This window comes from Rhinatrema bivittatum, chromosome 3 (genome assembly GCF_901001135.1).
Source record: "Rhinatrema bivittatum chromosome 3, aRhiBiv1.1, whole genome shotgun sequence".
In the NCBI taxonomy this organism is placed as follows: Eukaryota; Metazoa; Chordata; class Amphibia; order Gymnophiona; family Rhinatrematidae; genus Rhinatrema; species Rhinatrema bivittatum.
The window spans coordinates 337,315,834-337,340,514 of NC_042617.1; the positions used below are offsets into that span (position 1 = coordinate 337,315,834).

General features: G+C 43.4%; 1 protein-coding gene across 1 annotated transcript in view; it reads right to left on the bottom strand.

Moving 5' to 3' along the window:
• The window catches only part of GRIK2 (glutamate ionotropic receptor kainate type subunit 2), a 1,473,996-nt gene extending 1,460,258 nt beyond the window's left edge, over window positions 1–13,738 (bottom strand). Inside the window, exon 1 of the mRNA XM_029595353.1 lies at window positions 13,624–13,738. Within this exon, the coding sequence (XP_029451213.1) occupies window positions 13,624–13,738 (115 nt within the window). The remainder of the gene's footprint in view (window positions 1–13,623) is intronic.
• Between the last annotated feature and the right edge of the window lie 10,943 nt (window positions 13,739–24,681).

Here is a 24,681-nt window from a genome sequence, read left to right on the forward strand (position 1 = left end):
AGCAATTACTAACCTTAACAAAACACAAGGAGTAACCTGCACGGAATGGCAGTTACTATCATGATTAAATTGCTGGGCAGACTGGATGGATCATCTGGTCTTTGTCTGCTACCTTTGCTATGTTACTATGTTACTATGCACCCTGGCTGCAAGGTCCATTGGTAGTTTTTGCTGGCAGGCTTTGCCCCAGTTGTCAAAGTGAAAAGTGCAAGTGTACTTTCACTTTGAAAACTGCCTAAGGAGAAAGTAATGGTAGAGACTTGCACCTACATTTTCCCTGGGCACTTTGCTTCCAGCTGGAATCATGCATACAATTTTGAAAATACTGAACTGCACAGGTGGTTGCATCCCCTATTCCCCTACCTGCCCCCCAGAAACACCTCCACTGAATGCAGTAAAGGTAGGCACATGGTCCTATGTGAGCCTGCATGCAATTTTCAAACTGCTCTTTTGCCCATGTAATTAGTCATTTACATTTCAAAAATTGCCTTTAAATGACTTACTCAGGTTCCCATGGCTACCTAACTCTCACAGAGCTGCCTGCTCTGACTCTTAAGCTGCACCTCACAGAATTCCCTTAGGAGATGACATAGTGTCAATCCATCAACATACCTTGACATTCGTTTAGATGGGATTATCCCCTCCCAGGTTGCTAACTGCAGGAAAATGTATATTTTAGTGCTGAGCTTTCCATGTAGTACACTTTTCTTTACAAAATACAACAAAGGACAGAAAGAAAAGGAAGAATGAGTTCATTGTCTATTCGCACATGGGGAATACATTCTTAAACCCGTAGGAAATTATCTTTATGAAAATTAACACACTCAACTGTCTCAAAAGTTCCTTTCAGGTCACAGGTGCTCTACTGCAGGGGTGGCCAACTCCAGTGGCCGGAAGCCACAAACAGGCCTGTTTTTCAGGATGACTACAATGAATATGCATGCGACAGATTTGCAGGCACATCCTCCTTGTGTGCAAATCTATCTCATGCATATTCATTGTGGATAATCCTGAAAACTTTGCCTGTATGATGGCTCTCCACCACTGGAGTTGGCCACCCCTGCTCTACTGAGTAAGCCTCCATTCACACTACAAAAACTCACAGGCTGATGCAATATCACGTGCGTAAAAAAAGTGCGTCCATCCACCTCTCCTGGGTGTGGGATACTATATGTTAATAAACTGGCACATTAAAAAGACATGTTCGATTAAATTGTGTATCCCTGGTGCTCAAAAGCATCGAGAACCCAGGAGACATGGCTGTGCGCAAGCCAGGAAAATGGGTGCTCAATATGAGTGTCTGTTTTATCCGACTGCATCTAACTCACACACACACAACATAAATGCCTGCATGCAGTGTGTATATTGTGTGCCCAGAAATTTTTGGGGGGATTTTAACCCTCACATTTTTCCCATAGTTTTAAGCACTGCAAGCAGTAGAACTTAGCATCGCAATGATACTAACTCATTGGAACCACAGAGACCATTATTTTCATGTGCTCTTGGCTTGAGGTATGATATGACATCAGCTCCACACTGGGCAGACTGGTGTTAAATTTCCTGCTTTAAAAAGATGCGTAGGTCGACAAGAATTTTTTTGCATCGGTGGAGGGGAGTAATAGTTAATAGCCTCATCTGCCCTTTTGTTTTGATGTGCATTTTGGACGCACTAAACCCCTTATTGCATCAGGTGCTAGTCTAGCATGTCGAACACTTGCACCCAACCACAGGTTGACCTGAGCGCCAGGCTGTGTGCACTTTACTGCATCATCTCTCCACTCTGGGATAATTCCAAAGTATTAGAAACTGAGAAATACGTTAGCTCCAAGTAGCCTTACAGTGAACTGGAGTAAATGTTCCATTGTTAAAAAGCTCCCTGGATATACTGTGGCAAAGTGCAAGTCCCCAAGGTGTGTGTGTGTGTGTGTGTGTGTGTGTGTGATGCTGGTCAGTGTTGCTCTGGGGGGGGGGGGGGGCAAAACCCTTCTCCACATCCTTATGAGAGAGAGAGGGAGAATTTCAGCCATGGGGCTATGTTTCTCAGTCAGAAAAACTGCTGTTGCTGCTTGGTGGAGGGGACAGTGCCTAGATGTGAGGGCAAGGGAGTGATAATAGGAGAAAACCACAAAGGAATGTAAAAGGAAACTCATGGCGTCTGAGCCTCAGCAGGTTCAGGTTCCGATAGAGCTGGAAACAAGTAGAAGTGGAAGGTGGGGGGGGGGGGGGGGGTAGGGGCATTAATACAAGGATGTGTGGCGTTTGCGGAAAGAATTGCAGAGACCAGAATACATGAAAGGCTGGCAAGAGCTGCTTAACACATCGATGAGCCTAATCATTTAAGGGTTCTTCATGTGCAGTGTTAGATTTCTGTGTATTGATTGGCCCTGTCTGAATGAGAGAGAGGTGAACCATCAAGATGTCTCCCGCTGCTTCCTGTTGAAGGAAGATAAACTGTTCTCCGCGATGAAATCGCACTCTCCTTAGATTTGCAGAAATCCGGCGGAGCGTCTTTTCTCACTCGGATGTGTCCGAGATGTCCAGGAGTGCAGGCAGAAGCTGCTTTGGCTGACCCATCTAAACAGAGCCTTCTGACTATCACACACAAGAGTGATCTTTAAGAACAGATATGCGAGCCTATGGATAGGTGCAAAGGTAGCACAGTAAGATGCCAGCCTATGGATAGGTGCAAAGATAGCACAATAAGAAGAGAGATGCCAGCCTATGGATAGGTGCAAAGGAAGCACAGTAAGAAGAGAGATGTGAGCCTATGGATAGGTACAAAGGTAGCACAGTAAGAAGAGAGATGTGAGCGTATGCAAGGTAGCACAGTAAGAAGAGAGATGCCAGCCTATGGATAGGTGCAAAGGTAGCACAGTAAGAAGAGAGATGTGAGTGTATGGTTAAGTGCAAAGGTAGCACAGTAAGAAGAGAGATACAAGCGTATGTATAGGTGCAAAGGTAGCACAGTAAGAACAGAGACGCCAGCATATGGATATGTGCAAACAGAGCACAGTAAGAAGAGAGATGCGAGCCTATGGATAGGTGCAAAGGTAGCACAGAAAGAAGAGAGAAGGGAGTGTATGGATAGGTGCAAAGGAAGCACAGTAAGAAGAGAGATGTGAGCCTATGGATAGGTGCAAAGGTAGCACAGTAAGAAGAGAGATACAAGCGTATGTATAGGTGCAAAGGTAGCACAGTAAGAACAGAGATGCCAGCATATGGATATGTGCAAACAGAGCACAGTAAGAAGAGAGATGCGAGCCTATGGATAGGTGCAAAGGTAGCACAGAAAGAAGAGAGAAGGGAGTGTATGGATAGGTGCAAAGGAAGCACAGTAAGAAGAGAGATGTGAACGTATGGATAGGTGCAAAGAGAGCACAGTAAGATGCGAGCGTATGAATAGGTGCAAAGAAGGTACAGTAAAAAGAGAGGTGCGAGCATATTGATAGTTGCAAAGGTAGCACAGTAAGAAAAAGGATGCAAGCATATGGATAGGTGCAAATGTAGTACAAAGAGAGATGCGAGTGTATGGATAGGTGCAAGGTAGCACAGTAAGAAGAGAGATGTGAGCGTATGGATAGGTGCAAAGGTAGCACAGTAAAAAGAGAGATGGGAGCGTATGGATAGGTGCAAAGGTAGCACAGTAAGAAGAGAGATACGAGCGTATGGATAGGTGCAAAGAGAGCACAATAAGAAGAGTGATGCGAGCATATGGATAGGTGCAAAGGTAGCACAGTAAGAAGAGAGATGCGAGCGATGCTACTCAAAAGTGGCCTGTTTTTCAGTTCAGCCTGCCTGCACTGTCCAGAGAAGAGAGACTAGATTTGCTAACCAACTGTAGGCACCCTACTAGGTCGTCCGCTAGCTAGCTATGGAGAAATTAACTTAGGATGAAACGGGTGGTCCCTAGCTTCTGATATTTCTCCTAGACTAACCATTACAGCTTGATTAATTACTCCTACTGCTTTCTCTAACCACATCATAATTGTGTTATTTTTAAACAGCATTGTCAGTTTAATGGAATTAAATTGAAATGCATGTGTGTAAATCAGCTGAGTTACAGTAAGGAGATAAAATCCCTAAAAAAGAAGGTTCAATTACAGGGATATCCTTATTAATTTTAGATGGATTACTACCTATTACAATGTTTATACACTTGAATGAGCACTGTAATATGCTGCGCCAGCACCCTGGTATGCACATTTGCCTCACCTGTGAAAATCTCCTATCCTTTCTACTTTCCTTTCTGCCTTAGAGATTTATCTAATGACTAAATATATTTTTAAATACTACTTTATATAATTTGTGTGATATAAGTCTTCTGCTGTTTTACTCTTAACATGATTCATTGTTAGCTCTGCTAACTACTCTCTCTCCCTGGGCACCCAGCTAAAAAAAAAACAAGGCTTCTGTCTTAATCTGTCCTTTCCAACCCAACAAATTTAAAATATAAATACGCGAGCACACTTTGGATCTCTCAGAAGTCAGCTTCCGTTTATGTCAGCTTTAGAATGATTTTTTCCCCATTGTATATGGAATAATAGCTTTTGTGCTTTCCCAGAAAAGACAAGATTTAATTATTAATGACCAACAGATAAGGGCACTGCCTGATAATTTATATTCTGTGGAGGAGCTGAGTCCCTTGGGTGAAGCGGAGAGCCCTTATCCTAACATAACACTAAGGAACAAGACATGGTAAAGCTAGGGGGTCATTATTAATAATATCAATCATATTTTCTAACAATGCTGAGTCATTGCTGTAAAATAAAGAAAAGATTTATACTTACTTAATTTTAGTTTCTTATTTTATTGTTAGGCCCAGTAGACATTTCCTGATCATTGCTGTACCCTTCCTTTGTCTGCTGTATTCTCTGCTGACATTCAGCCCATGCATTCCAGGGTTTACTAGATTTCTGATTTGTAACATCTTTCAGCTTTATTTTGTAAGACAAATGTGCACTAAAAGACTAGAAAATACCAGTGCCTAATGTAAATCTTATTGCAGAGGCATTTGCAAATGAATATGTGCTGTGTCATTTTCTCTCTCACCTAGCATGAAAGAAGCTGATGTTACCTGATTGCAATATCACCCAAAAGGAGATTATTCACAGTTGTGATATCACAACTTGGCATTCAAGGCTTGGTGATTTGACCGTTGAAGATGGTTTTCTGCTCTCATTAGAGAAACAAAGAAAAAGTCACAGCAGATAAGCACCATAAAGCCCATCTCAGAAAGCGATAATGCATCATGTTATAATATTGCTGGTATCTGCTGCTCTGCTAGGGACGTATGGCAAATGGCTTGTCCTCACTACATATCAATTGGTATTTCGCATTCTCCTCAGCTGAACATGTTATTGAAAATTAAGTGTTGACAAAGATTAAAGATGAGTATTTAGAGGTTTGTAAGATCCGAGGACCGTGAGGCCTGGATATATGCGATCAGTTGTGAATAGAAACCAGCACAACATATGAAAATTGTCAAAAAAAAAAAAAATTCTGTGTTTTTGCAGTGCAGGTACCTACTGCTGAGTACCTTTTCTGCCTCCATGAAATACATACATTTCCATAACACAAATGTACTGCCATAACAAAACAACGCTATATTTCCCCCCCAGTAATCAGTGCCAGTGCTCACATTCCCCCAGTTACCAGCACTTAGCCCCCTACCTAGCACTCTGTCCCTCGCAACCCTAGTCTCAGTCCCCTTCTGCCACCCAGCAGGCTTTCATTCCACCACTCCTCATCTCTGCCCCTATCACTGTCAACTCCCACCCCGGCTCATTCAGTCCTCTTCCCACCAGCTCTGATTCCATTGGAAACAGATGTGCAGCTGAGCCAGCCGGAAAAAGAAGAGAGGGGGGGGGGGGGTGATCAGCTGCTAAGGACCCATGCAGCGGAGGAGTCCAGAAAAGCCACAGAAATAAAGTGCAAGGTGCGAAGCAGGCATGGGGAAGGATGAAAGGGTACAAGGGGCGTTTATCCGTTTATTTGTATTGGGGGTGCGTTAGCATTGTCATCGTTGATTCATTTTAGTCCCACTTCTCCACTCTAAAAGTTCAAAGCCTGTTACCTCAGCATTATAGGAGACAGACATCAGTCCAACAGTGACTTTCAGTGTGCAATCAAAACCGGACAACTATAGCAACACCTAGAGGGGACAATACCAGCTATAAACAATAGAAAATCATAAAATGCAACACAGCCTAAAACCAGAAGCTCTACCTATCGTTTGTATTCCAAAATTAGATTAGATCAGTTCAGACATCTGTTTTACACGGAATATCTTTACCTAGACGTAACAATCTGTTTTTCCTGAAACAAAATATTTGTATCTGATAACCAGTCACATTCATTTGTCTAGGAAACAACTATGTACAATCCATTCGAACAGATAAGAGGAAAATGGGGAATATTTTTACAAGTAAGATACAAATATGCAAAAGGCATTCTACCAGAGTGAAAACATGGGCATCGCACTAATAGCTGATGGGTTCTCAAAAGCAAACTGTTCCGATCTTTACTTTGAAACCAAGGCTCCCTGAAAACTTTGTGATTTTAGGGACCTCCTTTTTAGCTACTGATCCTGATGGTCATCACAAAGATCACAGCGCACCTTCAGTCCGAAGATTACCAATGCTAGGCCTGTAGAGAGACTGTGATGCTACAATGAGAGAAGTAGGATTGTAGAAGTTTTGTTTTTTTTTAATACTGACTTCTCAAATTCTCAATGCAGAAATATATGCTTTCTTCAGATTCCTAGGCTGAAAATATTTCTCCTAAGCACATGGATGATGCTTTTGCTCTAGACACAGAAAACATAGGTTCCCGGCGTTTCCTAAAGACAGAAAAAAAAAACCCAAACCAACAAAAATAATGCAGTCCTATTTAACTGGCCTCGCCTCTGCTGCCAGCAGAAAGAAGCGGAATTTCAGAGGGTTTATCCCCTCTCCCCTGCGCAGAAAAGATTTGTCAGAACATCTACCCAGTATCTCATCGTGTTTGATGATCGATAGGAAGAAGATAGAGCAGTACATTGGTCATAGGGTTTGAAGTGGAAAACGACCAAATAATGGCAATGTGTCTAGATTTCACTGTCACTCTTAGTACATTAGGGGAGATTCGCTGTGTTATTTGGTTTGTTGAGTTTTGTTTTTTTTTGGCTGTTCTTTCATCTGTTCTTCCAACATACAATCCCTTTCAAGAAGCTGATGCATCAACCTTACTTTGCTTTGGCATAATCGTAAAGCTAAGTCTGGGAAGTAGCTATTAATTTAACCATTTTACATCACTGACATCTATGACTTATAATTTAGTTCGCAGAGAGGAACCGGTCTGATAGGAAACACCACAAAGATGTCTGGCATTGAAAAAGAATCAGATAGTCACGAGTGAGTGTGGTTCTGATTACAAAGTCATTTTCTTCTTCTTTTTTTTTTTTTTAAGCGGGACGAGGGGGAGGTACAACAACTGAGTCTAAATTTGCAAAGAGTAATCAGACTTCCTCCTTTTTTTTTTTCTTTTTCTTATCTCCGGAAACAGAAACCAACTGACTCATCAACAGCGACTAAATTAAGTGCAGCAAATGAACTTTCCATTATTTCCAAAGACAAGTAATAGTCAATAAAATCGTGAGTTATACTGCCATCATTCAATTAATTAGCACAATTGTATGCAAATTCTTTCCTTCTGCTCCCCTGGCCCCCTACCCCAAGTCTTATTAATGTTAAGCTGCAAAACAAAAATATTCCAGAGATTCAGAGCAGAACAGAGCTTATTGCCCTACAGTAAATCTGGATAATAAAATAATAGGTCTTTAAAAAAGGATAATAATTCTAATTCCCCTATCTGCAGCAGTAAAGGCTATATACAGCTAATCTGGATTTACCCTTTCAATTAAACTTGCTCAGGACGTTCTATTTAGTCAGCACCCTGAATGGATCATTAAAATTCGTGTTCGGTAAGAGTTGTATGCAGTTCACTGTTGTTTTTAAATTCCATTAAATCCAAATGGTCTTTATCGCCCCATGACCACTGTGACTTCAATCAGCCAATTTAATTACCTTACAAAATTGTCAGCAGAAGCAGCAAAGGAAAACAGGAAGGGCTGTGACGTTATCAAATTGAAATCTTCCTCTCTGCTATTTAATCTGAAACCAGTCAATAATAATGCTCCTCGCCTCCTTCTTTCCAGAGAGCTTCAACTTCTGTTTCCAGTTTGGGGGGGGGGGGGGGGGGGGGGTGTCGTGTCGATGGGAATATGTTTTGAAGAAGACTTGTTGCCCTTGTGATGCTAACTTTAATACCAAAAACCTTGTTGGTCTGAAGATCTGATGCTCTCTCTCTCTCTCTCACACACACACACACACACACACTCTCTCTCTCTCTCTCTCTCTCTCTCTCTCACACACACACATACTCTCTCCTCTCTCTCTCTCTCTCTCTCTCACACACACACTCTCTCTCTCTCTCTCTCTCACACACACACACTCTCTCTCTCTCTCTCTTTCTCATGCTGCTATTCCCCTTCACTGTTTTCTTTCTACTGCTTCGATACTACAGATCGGGCTAACCTTGCCACAATCCACCTCAGTCCTCAAAGCACATATGAAGAAGAAAACTGTATAGCCAACAAAGCTTACATATTACATTGTATTTTTTTTAATTATTATTGTTGTTGGTGATACCTTTAAAAGATATCACAAACTTCTAAGACTGGAGATGTTAGAGGCTATTGATAAGCATCCTGTTTACCGCAAGCTTTCTTCCATTTGGTGTCTGTGAACAAAATGTTGGAAAACAGAATCCCTCCAATGCAGTAGTCTTAAGAAATTACCGCATTAAACAGATCTTCCATCCTAGAAAATGGTGGCATCATGCTATTTCTATTCTGATATATTCTTTTTTGCCACTCTAATTAGGATTTTTCAGTGAAAAAAGAAAATAATAGTAAATCAACATCTGGCTTGGAAATCAATGTATTCAGCAGTCTTGTGCCAAAGGGCTGCCGCAGTTCATAGAGTTGTAAAGTTTCCTATTTGATGGAGCTATGTTTGAGGATTCTGTAAATGAAACAATGGGCTCCACGCTATCACCTGTGTGAGACAACAGTGCAACTGATTTTTATTTAACCTGTCTTAGTATAGCGAAGATGTATACCAGCGCCATTATTAAATGTCTTCTTTTAGCTAGGGCAAAGGACGTTTATATTTTGTGCTGCTGTTTATTTTGAAATAGGCTTTAAAGAAGTCCTGCGAATAAATTAGGAAACAGTATGCCAGATACCTAATAAATCAGGAAAAAATGGGCTTAAGTGAAAATTAGAGCATAATAGTTTATTCATCAGATAACAGCAATATACCTGTGTAAATGTTACCATGAGCCCACAGTAGCCATGTTACTAGCGGTCAGCTTGTATTTTTTTTTAATGCTGTCTGAATAAATATTACTTTAGGCTTATGTCCTTTGTGTGAGCGATGGTACCACCAGACAATTCATCAAATAAAGCTTGCCTTGAAATCAGTAAGGACTGAGCTCCTGATTTACTAAGGGTTATTTTTGTTTTTGTTTTGTCTCTTTGGAGGGGGGGGGGGGAAGAAGCCTACTAAAACAGACTGAATGCAACCTGGTACTTTCCGATGCTTGCTTAAAAAAAAAAAATGAAGTGGGTCTAGCTCAGCTATGTCTCCATGTTCAGATGTAAGGAGGAGTTTTGGGGGGGCAGTGGGGTGCTCTGCGGCAGCCTGGTTGATTCCTGCTCTTGCATCTCAGACGAGGAGGATCGGTCAGGGTCTGGCAGTGCAGGGCGGAGGAGCCCCTGTCTCCTTGCGTTTACACTCGCGTCCCTCTCCCTGCCTTCCTCCCCGGTCCTGTGTGTTTTTACCGCCTCCCGACGATCACCGCTTTCCATCCCGGCTTCTGGTCACAATTGCAAACGGGACGGAAGCTACTGCATCCCCGCTCCTTTGCTCCCTTCCTGGTGCTTTTCCCACCTAGGGTAAAGGTGGTGCTCTTGACCATGATCCAAGGGAGACTAAACCAGTCAAGATGTAGTCTTCACTTTTTTTGCTTAATACTTTTTCCAACCTAGTCCCTCGTGCACCGGGATTAGGTTCAGGCTAGACTTGTTAGAGTTTTAGTTCTCTGTCCTGTGCTTCAGGTACAGGAGGGGGGTGTTTGCTGATCTTGGTGGCGAAATGTTATCCTCGCCCCTACCCCACCCCCGCAAGTCAACACAGCAATTTGCTTCCAGATTTCCTGTTTAGCTTTTCTCGTACAGTGACCAGAAATATGTACAAATGTTGGCGGAGAACTGTTTGCATGAAAAGTTGACTAGTTTAGCACTGCAGACCTTCGCCCCCCTGGATATCTCATGCATTGACTTGTTCTTTCATGTCTTTACCTTGTTGTTTTAAATCTGCAGTCAAGTGAACCGAATTTCAGACCGTAAAGAATGATTTCAGCCCCCAAGACGAACAATTGTAATATTTGTTATTGAAACAGAAAGTGTATTTTCTATTAATATATCGCACAGTCTAGCAAAATATTGCAGGAAGTGCTATTAATGCATACCTGTAACTCATATATTACACATTATTTTATTTTATAGGAGTCGTAGATTGTATTGATTTCTATAACGTGACTGATGAAAGCTAATGTTTGCAATACAATATATTCGGTGCTGCCTCGTAATTTGCCAAAGCATTCTTTGTAGGTGGACATTTTGGGCGACTTGTCAGGGTAATATCTGCCTTCATGATGTGTGTGGTTATCAAGGCTCATGAACTAGACTAGCAATTGTGGAAGGTGTTTCTGTCGCCAAAGACCAAACCTGATTTAAAAAAAAAAAACAAAACAAAACACCTTTCCTGAAATCTTAAATTTCAATTGCAGCAAGAGGGCTGTGTCAGGCACATGCTTTCTGTTTACTGGGAATGAAGAAGGGGGGGGTGATAAGCGCCGCTGGAAAAGTCAGCATTTCGGCCACATCCTGCTGGACTTCATAAACCTCCATAGCATCGTTAATGCTGCTGCCAAATATCCGAGGAGAGGACGGTGAAGGTAAGCGACAGGGAAGCAGTGCGCCGATCTCTTTGAGTTGCAGGGGTAGAGGAAATCGATGGGGGGGTTTATTGCTTTCTACTGGAAGGTACTGGCAGCTGGGAGCGGGGGCATAATTAAAGGTTAGAGGGGACTGGGAAGGGCTGGCGGGAGAAGTGAATGCGATGGGAAGTGCTGAGCGAGGCAGGGCACCGGCACCCTGCCTTCATTTCGGGCGCTGCCTGGTTGCCATAGAAGTGCTGCGGGCAGGGGGGGAGGGGAGGCCAGGGCTAGCGGGGGTGGAAAGCCAGCAGCCCTCGGCCGTAGCCACAGACGTGAGCTCTCTCTCGGGGCCCCCGTCGGAGATTGCGCTGCTGCCGTGGCAGCCAGGAAAGGATAAGGTATGGGGCTTTGTGTGTAAGGAGAAAAACAACTTGGACTGAATGCCAGGTCCGCCGTGTCGACACAAATTGTACACTCCGAGCGCACCGTAATAACAGCGTCTGACAGGTTAAGATGAGGCTGGACGCGCACCAGGGCGACGGTTTCCCGCAGCCCAGATGCGAAGTAAAATCTGACACAGAGAGAAAGGATGTCAATCGGTTATTGGGAACTGGTATTTCTAGTTGTCTGATACAATAATCACCAACACACACACACACACATACACCGAGATTTGTTCCGGAATACAGTAACCCTAGGAAGGAACCCCGTCACTGTTAAAGACCAGGCCCGTTGTAACGCTGGCAATACATATAATATATAATTGCAAAGTGTTCTTTTTTTCTTTTCTACAAAGTTGTGCCAGGTATGCAGTCCTACTAGGTAAATCTAATTATTTAAATCGAAATACTGACGTTGCATGGATTTAGATCGCGGTGTAAAACCGCTCCCTCTCCGCCCCATTCCCCACTGTTCATCTTTAGCTTTGAAATACTCTTGATGTCAGAGAAAGGCAATCAATGTGGACTGTAAGCGCACGAATTCCAACTGCTGAGCCACTTTTGAAGACAAAATGCAGAAGAGAAGTCAACGTACAAGAAATAATCCTGCGGTGATGGATAGACCTGTTGTAGCTGCTACCAAAGAAGCAGGCATTCCTGCAGACGGTTGCTACGAGCAACACCACCTTAAGACCAGATGGAGGCAGAAGAAAGTCTTACTAGGAATTCAGCACACGAGATCAATAACAACCCGGCGCCTTTTTAATCATTACCAGCCTTTCCACTCCATAAGAATATGCGCTTTTTTTTTTTTTTTCCATGCAAGGCACCGAGCAAAGCAGATCCCTTAATGATGAGCACTGCAATTGAATGAAAGGAAACCGAAATGAAAGAGTTTGCGCCACCAAAGGATGGATGATGCAGGAAGGAAAAATGAAAAAGACCAAAAAAAAAAAAAAAGCCGACCGATGAATATTGAATCAAGAAGGCAATTGGCCACTTGCTTGTCCCATAAATTCGGCAGGGTAACACATAATTTGCCCATAGAACGCTTAACCTCTACCTATTCATGTTTTACTCTCTGGCTTCACCACCGACCCACGATTCACTTTGTTCCAACTTTAGATATCATTTACTCTACTCCGAATTTAAGAAGCCGAACTGTTGAGGAGATTGGCCAAGTTCTCTCAAGTCCAGCCTGCACCTTTAAACATCTTTAATAGGCGTTTCACAGTCCTTTCAACTACAGTTTTGCTATCATCTCTCTGCTCTATGAATAACAGAACAAACCCGCCCTATACTGCAAGAAGAGCACGTGCGGTATAGTCTGCCCTCTCCTAAAAATGAAAACAGGAAACTTTAGACCTCCTTTCACGGACATCATTTTAAAATACCATGCAGATGCACTACGGTGGAGTGCACTGGTGAGAAAACACTGAGCCCAAGATCAACAAAGTGCTTTAAATATAATTTCAGATAGCCAAGAATCCAAACATGCACTTCAAAACATGTAGAAGGGACTTTCTTAAAAACAAAACAAAAAACAAACGAAGGAATGTTTTGTTTAATCCCCTGGCTTCTGCCATAGGTGCAGCCGAAAGTTAGCAAGGAGTTGTGAAATCTCAGCTAATCAAAAGGTAAAAAAAAAAAAATATGAAAACAATTTCCCGCCCTCCCCACCCCCCTTCTCCTCCCATGCCCGGGATAAAAGTGCAAGCAGTAGTCAAGAGTAGCCCTGGAGTTCACAGAGAATCCGACGGGAAAACGAGCCAGCCAGCCAGCGAGATCGCCTGCCTTAAGTTTTAGGCTTATTACGAAGACACTAATATCCCCTTCTTGTCTTTGTGCTAGCGCTGGTAGTAAAAAAAAAAAAAAATGAACTGCAGCTACAAAACACACACACACACAGTTTCACTCCCGCAAGACACAAAAAGGGACACAGGACTGTGCCCGTACTGCTTAGGAGCGTCCACAAAGCAGACTCTGATCATCTTCTAACCCAACCCGACCTAAGACACACAGACAGACAGACAGACACACACACATAGGCATTGCAATGCTTTGCATTTCTCCCCCAGCAGGCGAAAAGAAAACAAAAAAAAAAAAAAACAAAACCCACCAAAGTCAAGAGCCACCTTACCGAATCTCAAGACATGGGTCGTCCCTTGAGAATATTCAATCCACAACAAGCAGAGGAGAAGGCGAAGGGTGCAGCTCAGGACTGAATTAGTTAGAAGCGGGGAAATAATCTTCATGGTGCTCCCAGGCAACTCCCGCGCGAGGCTTCCTTTTTTTTTCCCCCCCCCCTCCTTACAGCGAGCTTCAAGCGAGCGAGCGGACCGGGAGAGACTAGTGCCTGGCAACCCCCTCCGACACACGATCACGGCATGGTCACGGCGACAGGCGCGAGCAGGATCCGCTCCCCAAACCCCATTAGCAAGCCCTGCATGTTCCTCGCTCACTGCGCCAAGGAGCAACCTTCAGACTGCAAGGAATGGCGGGAGATCCATGGTGTTCAGAGGGGGGGAGAGAATCCTTGAGAAATCCCAACGCCAATGTCCATCCCGGTAAGCCTGGAAGGGAAGAAAGGAGGGAGGGAGGGAGGGAGGGAAGGAGAAGGGTGGTGGGGGGTGGTGGGGGGGGAGACCCAAAACAAAACAAGATCAATAGATATAATCCAGCACCGAGGGAGCGCGCGCTGAGGTATCGCAGCGTAGCCAGAACTCAACGTGCAAAGGCGATTTTACTGGCAAAAGCCCGGGGAGGCTTCGGTATTGTTTTGTTCCTTCCCCCTCTCTCTCTCTGCTCCCTTTTTTCTGCTGCACTGCTGCACAGCTTCTGACGTGGAGCCAAGATTATAAGTGAGAGAAATCGAGATAGCTCCTCGCCTCTTTAAGGCTGCCCGTGCCAGACAGGCATCCCGAGTTCTATGTTATGCAACTGATCGGATCTCTTCCTCCGCTGAAAAGCGGCTTTTCGGGGGAGGGGTTGCATTTTTTTTTTATCAGATGTGCAGTCCTCCCCCCCCCCCTTGTTTCCAACCCGGGCTTCTTCCTTTATAAGCAAGTCTGCTGTGGAGCTAGCTCTGTAGTCTAGAAAAATCAATTCATGAATTTTAATAGCTGACTAGCTAGGTCGAAATCACTTAGCCTTACAGTTGGATGTGCTTCAGTTTGACTGTAATTTGGAATATTTGGTTACAATTTAGACTCGAAAGCACCTCCACCTTTCGCTCCAATTTATTTAAAGGCACAGCAGACATGATTTGCAGGCTGTTTGGAAACTTGCAGCACATTTCGTGCATACCATGGCAGGTGAACGTAAACTGAGTTCAATAGCTAAGAAACATTGCATTGCATGGAAAGAATGCATCTACTGTCTGAATTTACCGTAAGCTAATATATGGAAGTGTCTGCCCTGTGGTTACTTGTAAGTAACTTAGCCTGTATGTTCCAGAAAGCAGCTTGCTTTGCACGAGGTCTCTTGCAGTTCATTACTGAAAATAATTTACAGACCTAGGGACTGAGAAAGGGTGCAGTTTTAGTGAAATGTTACATTCCACTGCCTACAATGAATGCATTTCATTTCTTAGCGGTCGACTAAATAGCAGTAAATGACTTTTCCTTTTCTATTTTTCATTGTCAAAAGAAGGAGTAAAATCTGTGCCCCCAACGTCCCCCGCCTTCTCGAGCTGTTTTGTCCCACAGGTTACTTTATCAGATGAAGTATGCAAACTCGGCAAATTACATAGGTCAGACATAACCTTGACTTTAGCTTAACTAGTGGCCAGTTTCTGCTGAGTAAATAAATTCAGAGTGCCACCAAAATATAAATCAATACACTCGGTTCGAGCTTCCTTATGTTCAAAAGCGCTCATTGAGTGACACATTAACAGGTATCTATCATACATCACCAACACAGAAGAAAGAAAATGCATCTAGAACTCCATACTGAACACTAACATCAGGAAACGCAATAAAAGCAAGACACATTTCTCAGCCATTTGATTTCAGAAATCTCTATACGTATTGTGGCATCCCTAAATAAAAGTGGCACCTCACTATGCCCAGTCCTTAAACCCCAGTTCGCAGTGCGTTCCAATCTTTAATCTTTCTGATTTCTCAGCACAAATGTACGTAAGGCAGGGTAAAACTCCGATCAAAAGAAATTTACATTCTTCCAACCTATTATTAAGCTCCATTGATTTTTTTTTTTTATTTTTAAGATGGAGGCATAACTGCAGTGTCAAAAATAAGTATCACGAATGGCTATTTCTGCTGCCTAGCACGCAATTCAATCAAATGTTTTGACTATTGGAGCACTTAAAAAAAAATTCCTAGTGCTGAAATGAAGGAGATCTAGCGACTCCTTCAGGTCACACTTAGAATATCTCCTGTAAAAAAAATATACAGTCTAAAATACTCATTTCTGTATTTTGTGTTTCAACTATCTCTTTGTACATATTTTTAGTGGTCTGACGAAAGAAACTCAGTGAAGAATTCTAAGATAGCTTGAGGTAGTGTTAACCTTACTGGTCTGATATAGTAATTTCCATCAGAAACCTTCAAAGGAACCTTAAGTCAGGCAAAACCTAATAAAATTAATCATTAGTGTAGGCTCTTTTCATTCTGCTATTTCCAGACCTAGTTAAAATATAGGATTATTTTTTTGGTTCTAGAATTAAACAGGCAAGATTTTGTTTGGCTAATTCAAAGAGAGAGAGAAAAAAGAAACTGATCTCAGGATTGGTACTATATGGGCAACGTTTTTAGCCAGTCGATAGAAATAATCTAATACCTATAGATACATTTGGAACATTCAAACTTAAATATTTACTGGCTTATTCAAACTTGCATACCTTTTAGACTATTATATTTGAGCTACAATTGATATGTTTCATATATTTTAATTAGCAAGAGAATTTAATCACTATTTTCCTACCCTGTCTCTACTCTGCACGAACATCTCCGCCCCACTGTTGTCATTTTTTCATGTTCTGTTAATATTGAGTACCTGGGAGGCTTCAATACCAGGGACAGCTACCGCACCTCTAGCGTCATAAATTGAAGCCGGAACTACTGGCTGCCATCAGCACCACGGACAGCACTTCTCACTACTACTACTCACTTTACAAGCCCTGCAATGAAACAATCGCACTCCGCCCCAACATCCCTACTACCTCCTTCTGCCCCCATCTTGTGCGACAGAGAAATCGCTCGATTTGCTCCGCCAGCACCAACTTCTTCACAATGAAAATATGCATTTCAAATTTTCTCGCCTACGTTGTTCATGTATATCATTCTTTCATTAATGTATTGGCTAATTCATGTCATAGCTAAACCCATTTACTTATGACACTGAGATATACAAAACAGTTTATAATATTTTACAAGACTGCAGCACTGTTTCACAGTGCACTTCTGAAAGGCCTCTTACAAAGGGCCTGGTTTACTAAGAGTTTTTGGATTGAGAAGCCGACAATTAAATCTAGGGTTTTATGCTTAAATCGTTGTTTTAATTGAATAGCAATTTACATAAACAGCATGGTGCATGATTATTCATTTTATATGCCAGCAAATCCAGAAGTTTAAAACACTTCTAAAATATAAGTGACCATGGTCCTTATAACTAATCCAGTTCCATGTCTAAATGGAAGACAGGTGAAACAATGTATTGCGTAGTATAAACTTGTTACAAATTTTGCAAATTTTTCAGTTTCTTATAAAATATTTATCGTCAGAGTCTTTGCTTCCTTAACATGGACCACAGTGTGCATGTGCATTTTTTAGGACTAAGACAACTAAATATGCAGTAAGTTCTTATTTTCAAAGGAGTCCGATAATGTAATTACAGTATCTTCTTATATGCAACTGAGGGCAAGCACTTTAATTTAAGGACACCCAAAGACACTAACTAATCCCTCTAAGTGCAATGATCAATAAGTGTCTCCACACCATCTTATATTTCTTATCAAGTCTATTTCTTCCCTTATGCCACTGTAAGTATATACTTGTATTATATTGTATTTATTGTATACTTGTATATATTTGTATTTTGCCAATACTAAATAAAACATATTAAGTTACAAATACCTAAGGGAGGAATGGTATGATTTTATGTGGTAAGTACACTGTGTTATGTTTCCATTAAAATACATACTTTTGGATAAAACCAGATTAATTTTTAAGTATGTATTGGCTAATCCTACAAAACATCTTTTTTTGTTTTAAATGGTAACATTTCATTCACTGTTTGTTAATATATTAATTCTGTTCCCTAACCGGTCACCTGCTAGACTGGGACGATTTTTATTGTTAACACATTTATCCGAGACACATATTCTTTGCTTTAGGGACAGACTGTAGACATAACTATATCTTGCTGATAAAAAAAAAAGTTAATATACCAGTTTTCAACATTTAGAAAGTTGGAATCATACACTGAAAACCTTTTTCTGAATATCTTTGGCTGAGATGGAAACATCTAATGGACTATCTTTTCCCATTTAATTGCTTCATTCTGTTACTCTCGGGGAGGAGGAGATCTTTGTAAAATAGTAGACAGAGATAGTTACTAGAGTCCTCCTGCTGTTGCAAAGTGACATCAGCCCCCTATGTCTCTCCAGACATCCAGAAATTTTGCTGTGTTGAAAAATCAGTAACCTGGTCCTGTCCTCTAAATCTGTTCGTCCAAGTGCTAAAATAAATGATACTATCCGTTAAAAAATATTGGGACCACATGCACTTCATACCCAGGAGCTGTAAAAAAAAACTATACGTTCTCCTCGGCCTGTTATTACCTTAGTCCAGATTTACAGCTTGGTTTCTTCCGCGTAGATGAATAATAACATTTTAAAGGGCGATAATCTTTTTTTTTTTTTTGCCGAGAAAACCTGCAACTCAATGGAGCAGCTGTAACTTGCGGCCGATTGACTTGTAACCACTTTCCAAGGCAAGAACAGGAGCTATATAAATAAATAAATAAATACAATAAAACTTCTCTCATGCCTGCCAGCCTTCAGCGTCCCCTCAACTAACTTCCGAGAAGAATCTCGGACTCTGAAGGCAGGAATCCTTAAAAGTAATTCCTGGACTGGGGAAGGATGAAGTATGCAATGGCTCTATCCAAACCAGTGAACCTGCCTCCGTTATTGCAAGGGCTAAACTGATGCTACTACGTTTCACACATCCTAAAATAATAATCCAGTATCTCTCTCTCTCTCTCTCTGATGCTGGGCGTTGGAAAGAATGCAATCCATCCCACGCTAATATCGGAAATTCGGCTGCATTTCAATCCATCATCTGCTTTGCATGAGATATGTGTATGGTAGGGAAACCCCCACTATCCCCCTCACACCCTTACCCTCATCTTAGGGGACACGTCTGCTCTACAAGAGGGATGGGGGGAAATTGCAAATCAGGTCAGCTCCGCACCTCACCTTTGCTCTTCCACCTTTCATCTTTTCCCGGGAGCTCAGATTTCCACTCCTTGCCCTCTCTCTGGAAAGTGACTACTGGAAGTGTTAAGCTCTCTCTGCACGGATGATACTCTCAAAATAATGGATGTGACTGAGGAGACGCACCAGGGGAGGGCACGCTGAGGACTGACAGGTGTTCGGGGGCTGCAGCGCAGTTCCTTGCCAAAAATGAGAGAGAGCGCAAAGCGCCTGCGAGGGTAAGGGGCTAGGAATAGGAAGCCCCCCCCCCTTCTCTTCCTTCTCCCCCACCCCTCATCTCCCTCTCTGTGCTGGGAAGGGAGTAGTGGGTGCTGGTGCCTTCTTACCGTAAGGATGAGGGTTGCCCCGGCAGTGCAAAGAGCGCTTGGGGCTGCCGCCGTGGTGCTTGTGTAGGGACAGAGAGAGAGAGAGAGAAAAAACTGCCCGGGAGACGGGAGGAGGGTGTGGGAGGAGGGAGAAGAGGGGAGGGGTGAGAAAGAGAGCCAGGGGAGAGATGGGAGACCCTTCCTCTAGAGTGATCTTTTCCCAGGGTGAAGACACACGAGCGTGCTACACACACACACACACACACACACATATCTGCACTGTGAATACCACATAAGGCACTCTAAACAGTCACAAGCCCGCACATGCAGAGTCAACAATATACACAATGCATAGGTATTGTACACAGCCATGCACACATACCTTATATACACACATATACACAGTCAAATGTACACCGAGAAGATACTCATATGCACAGCCAACACCCACACTAAACGGTCACACATCCCCAGGAGTAAAAAATATGTACAATATTCACACAGAAATATGTATAGCAACACAATCCTGTATTCATGTACGTGTGGGTGCACACACACACACATACACACACACACCCATACACACACACACATACATGTACACGGTCACATACCTACTAAATAGACACATATATGCACATTACACATATGCATATATATATATATATATGTGCTGCATATTACACACATTAGACATTAGGGTGAAATGCTGCCCTGCATGCGAAAGAACAAATTTGAGTTTCAGTTTTGAAAATATGCAATTTTTTTTCTGTCTTGCAAATACGAAGACATTCATAAATAAAAAGACCTAGTGAAATGTATTTTGATGAAGGTGTACTGCATGCCCTTCATTTCCATCATCACAGTGTCCTAAAATGACCCCCTCATGTGCACTCCTTATATAATCCCTCACAATACACTCACACAGTACATGCGTGTAAGAACCCAGAGGATCAAATTAAAAGGTGAAGCTCAGAGTTCAAGAATTCCTATTTGTCCAGGAGAAAGCTGGATTCTTTACCAGCTGTGACCTTTTTTCAAGGGCCAGCTTGAGAATTAGTCAGTGATAATACTGTACTTGAGATTTTGAGTCTATCTATGGACCTTGTTTGAAGAGGCATATGAAGAAAGGAACTTTATGATCTCACAAGCTCTGTACACCATCATTTTTTTTTTTTTTTGCTGATCCAATGAAAGGTCTCATAACCTCCAAAAATCCAAATTAGTAGATACATGAACCATATACAAGTACACCTATGCATCAGAATTCCTCTCTGTATGCCTTCCCCCTCCTTCTCTCTCCCACACAGACACAGACACACACACACACACACACACACACACACACACACACATTCTTTCACACTCCATTTGTTTTCCTATAACTCAAAGCCAACACTGAAAACAAAAAGTTCCATGCAGAACTAATGGAACCTATTTTCCAGGATATGTGCATGTCTGTCCATATACATACACTGGATTTAAAATATAATACCCCTGTTAGAATGCCTTTGGACACTCTGATGTACTGAAAATTTGGTGTGGACACTAAACAAAAAAGTTATTAGTGAGGGGATAGTACACACATGCACCACACATCCTTTCCACATACGCCATGAATGCACACACCTACATGCACCATGCATGTACACCTACACACACTTACACATATGCATGTGTGCACACACACACACACACATAAATGCACAATACACACACATAGATGTGCCATGCACACACACACACACACACACCCACACACGAGCACACGAGCACACGAGCACACACCCACACACCCACACACGAGCACACATACCCACACATGCACCATGCACACACACACACACACACACATGCATGCATGGCGATTCCATAAGCCTTCTCCCTTTTGGAAAATAGGTTAAAAAGCATGGATTTTGCATTTGCTCATAAGGAGTAGTGAAAAGCTTCCCCACTTCCCCTTGGCCCTATCCTAATGGCAGTCATGTAAAGGGCAGGTCTGGACTGGATTGAAAAAAAATTTGATGTCAAATTCATGCTTGATTTGTGGTACACTATGGGACTGCAGTCCAATACTTGGAGAAAAGCAACATGTGTTCCACCAGGGCTTTGTTTAGAGCCCCAGGTAACTGTCAAATATTGCTTCCAATAAAAAAAAGGATCTTGCCAGTCATTTTTTTTTTTTTTGATATTTTTCTCTGATGGTTAGAGGCAGTCTGTTCCTTCTTTAAAACAGGTGTATTAGATAATTTCCTCAGAATATCAAGTTGCCAGTTTCTTGTCTGCTTTTTTCAATCTTATTCCCAGATTGTCTTTATTCCCTTTCTCCCAACATATTTATTTTATGTTTGAACAATTTTTTGAACAAAAATCTATGTTCCTTTTATTTTGTTCATAACCACAATTTATGAAATTCTCCTTTCTTGAATCCACTCATTAGCGGCTTGCTAAGTTTGTGTGATCTATTAGATAGCACAAGTGGCTGCCTAGGGTTCTACAGGGTGGCAAAAAATCCACTATGAACCTCCTCCTTCCTCCTGCCCCCACCCCCTCGGAATTCTTTCATTACACCTCACTTCCTCCAAGCAATGTTAACATCACTGTACCTTTTTGCTCTTACAAGGTAATAGGATTCCCCGGGCCCCACTGCTATCTGCATATATTGGTGGCCACAGTGGCATCATAAGTGCATGCTCACAGCAGGTACCCCATCTCCTTCCACTTTTTTTTTTTTTCTTTCATTTTTAAGTATTAGTTCATTCAGGAACAAGAAGAGATCCTGTTGGGACTGTGTGCACTGGCTCATGGTCTCCATTTGCAGGAAGGGAAGGCGTTATGCTGCCTACTGCTACTGCTCAGGCTGCTTCTGCCGCTGCGCACACAGGGGCCGATGCAATTAAAACACACCGAAAGCGGGCACTGAGCGTTCAGTGCCTGCTTTCCTAATGCATCCCCAGGCACCCCTCCTGGGGGCGCCATGCAATATTTAAATTAGGGGTCGCATTGTCAAGGAGGCGCTAGAGTTGACTGCTCACCCCTAGCGCCTCCTTGACAGCAGGAGCCCACGAGCAGTCGGTTGTCCACCGGTTTAGAAAATGGACGCTGAATTTATCATCTTCCGTTTTCCTAATCGGCGCACATTCAGGGGTTTGGGAAATGGACGCAGTATTTTCCGCTTTTCTGTACAACTTTAGGGAGTGCTCAGCAATTAATGCCTGCTCTAGGCAGGCATTCATTTTTTGAGTGTAAAAATGTGCATTTTAGATGCATATTTTGTTTTTTGCATTGCGGATGATTCCCTAATAGCCTCATCAACAATGCATTTGCGTGCGATGAGCGCTAGGGGTGTGCATTCGTTTTGAACTTAAATGGAAAACGCAACTTTTTTTTTTTTTAACTTAAAAAAATGATGAGGCGTAAACGATCGGATTTCCAACTTATTCAACATAGCTATGTTGAATACGTTGGAAATCGCGATTGTTGATCTAAATAAAAATTTAAACCCCTCACCCTCCTTAATCCCCCCCCCCCAAGACTTACCAAAACTCCCCAAGCTGGCCAAAAGTTCCATGAGGGTCTTGGGAGCGGACGCGTGGGGAATCACGTGACGTCCGCGTCACTCCGACGTGACGCCGACGTCACGTGGTCCATCGCGGTTCCGCTCCCGGACCCCTCGTTGGGCCCAAAAGGCACTTTTGGCCAGCTTGGGGGGGTCAGGAGGGGTCAGGAGGAGTCTTGCTATAGTTCCTGTCTACTGTTCTAGTCTGGTTCCAGTTCTCAGTCCTGATCATCAACTCGCCTAAGTCCCAGCGGCCGGGCCCCTATGGGCTCCTCCTGGGGGGGCTTCGACTTCCAGGGTGAAGAGCACATCTATGTCCTGCCTGAACATCTGCCTCCCGGCCTGCCATATATTAGAGACATTGAACACCTATCCCAGTCTCCTGCAGGTCAGCCCAAGGGTCCACTAAATTGAGACTCCATAACAGATTGCAAGGCCAAGGACTTGGCAGATGCGCCTGTCCCCTTGGACCTGCCAGAGTTGGCCCAGCAGCTGCAGTATCAACAACAGTGCCTTGAGATCCTTACTGGTTCGGTAGGGGAATTAACGGCCCGATTGGATGCCAGGGCCTCGTCCGCCTCAGAACCAGTACCCGAGGGTCAAGACGCTTCGGTGACTCAGCTGCCGGCACCCTCTCGTTAAGCTGGTGATTCAAGGACCTGCTGCGGCTTTCTGAACCAATGTTTTATACAGTTCTCCCTGTTGCCTCGGCAGTTCCCCTCGGATGCAGTGAAAGTGGCATATATCCTGTCCCTGCTTCATGGGAAAGCCTTAATATGGGCTTCTCCCCTTTGGGAAAACAATGATCCCTCACTAATGACCTTACAACAGTGTATCTCGAACTTTCAAAAGGCCTTTGATGAGCCCGCCCGGGTAGCTACGGCTACATCGGATCTGCTGCAGCTCCGTCAGGGGGCTCGCTCCTTGGCAGATTATGCTATGGAATTCCGGATGTTAGCCCAAGAAGTAGGTTGGCAGGATGGTAGTCTTAAGGCCATCTTCTTGGAGGGCCTTTCCGGATGCATAAAGGATGAGATTGCTGCTCGAGATCTGCCGGAGGACCTCAACGACTTGATAGAGATGGCTGTCTGCATTGACCACCACCTAAAGCAACGGGCCAAGGAGCAGCACTCCTCTCGCCACAGTTCTGCTTATGTGTCAGCGAGATCTGCGTCTTCTCCTAAGACTTCTCATCCAGACGCTCCCACCTGCGAACCCTTGCAGCTGGGACGGGCCCCGCTCTCTGCTGAAGAGAGGCAGCGTCGCCGTTTGTTGAAATTGTGCTTGTATTGTGGCCAGAAGGGCCACTTCTTGGCATGCTACCAGGAGCATGCGGAAAAACGCCAAAGCCTAGGAGGTTGGGAGGAGCTCCTCCTAGGCTGTGCTACAGATCCTCAATGCACCGTGCCTGTTACCCTGGAATACCCTGGAGAGTCCATTGAGACGAATGCGTTCCTGGATTCTGGAGCCGGAGGTAATTTTATCCTGCAGGACTTAGTCTCCCAGTTGCAAATTCCTACGCATAGACGGGAGGTCCCATTGCAAATTACCTCCATCCAGGGGACGCTCCTTCCAGGACCTGTCCTGATGTCCATGGCACCCATTACTATCCGCACCGGGGCAGTCCATTCAGAGGAGATACCCTTCCTAGTGTTGGATAAGGCTGTCCACCCCGTGGTACTAGGGCTGCCATGGTTACAGAAGCACTCGCCCATGATTCAGTGGGATACTCTACAGATTGTCAAGTGGAGCCCTTTTTGCCTAGCTAACTGTATGAAAGTGTCTAGGGCTCCCGCACTCCCGTTGATGCACTTGGCCCTAGGTCTTCCTGCACCTTATGAGGAATTCACGGATGTTTTTTCCAAGACCAAGGCAGAG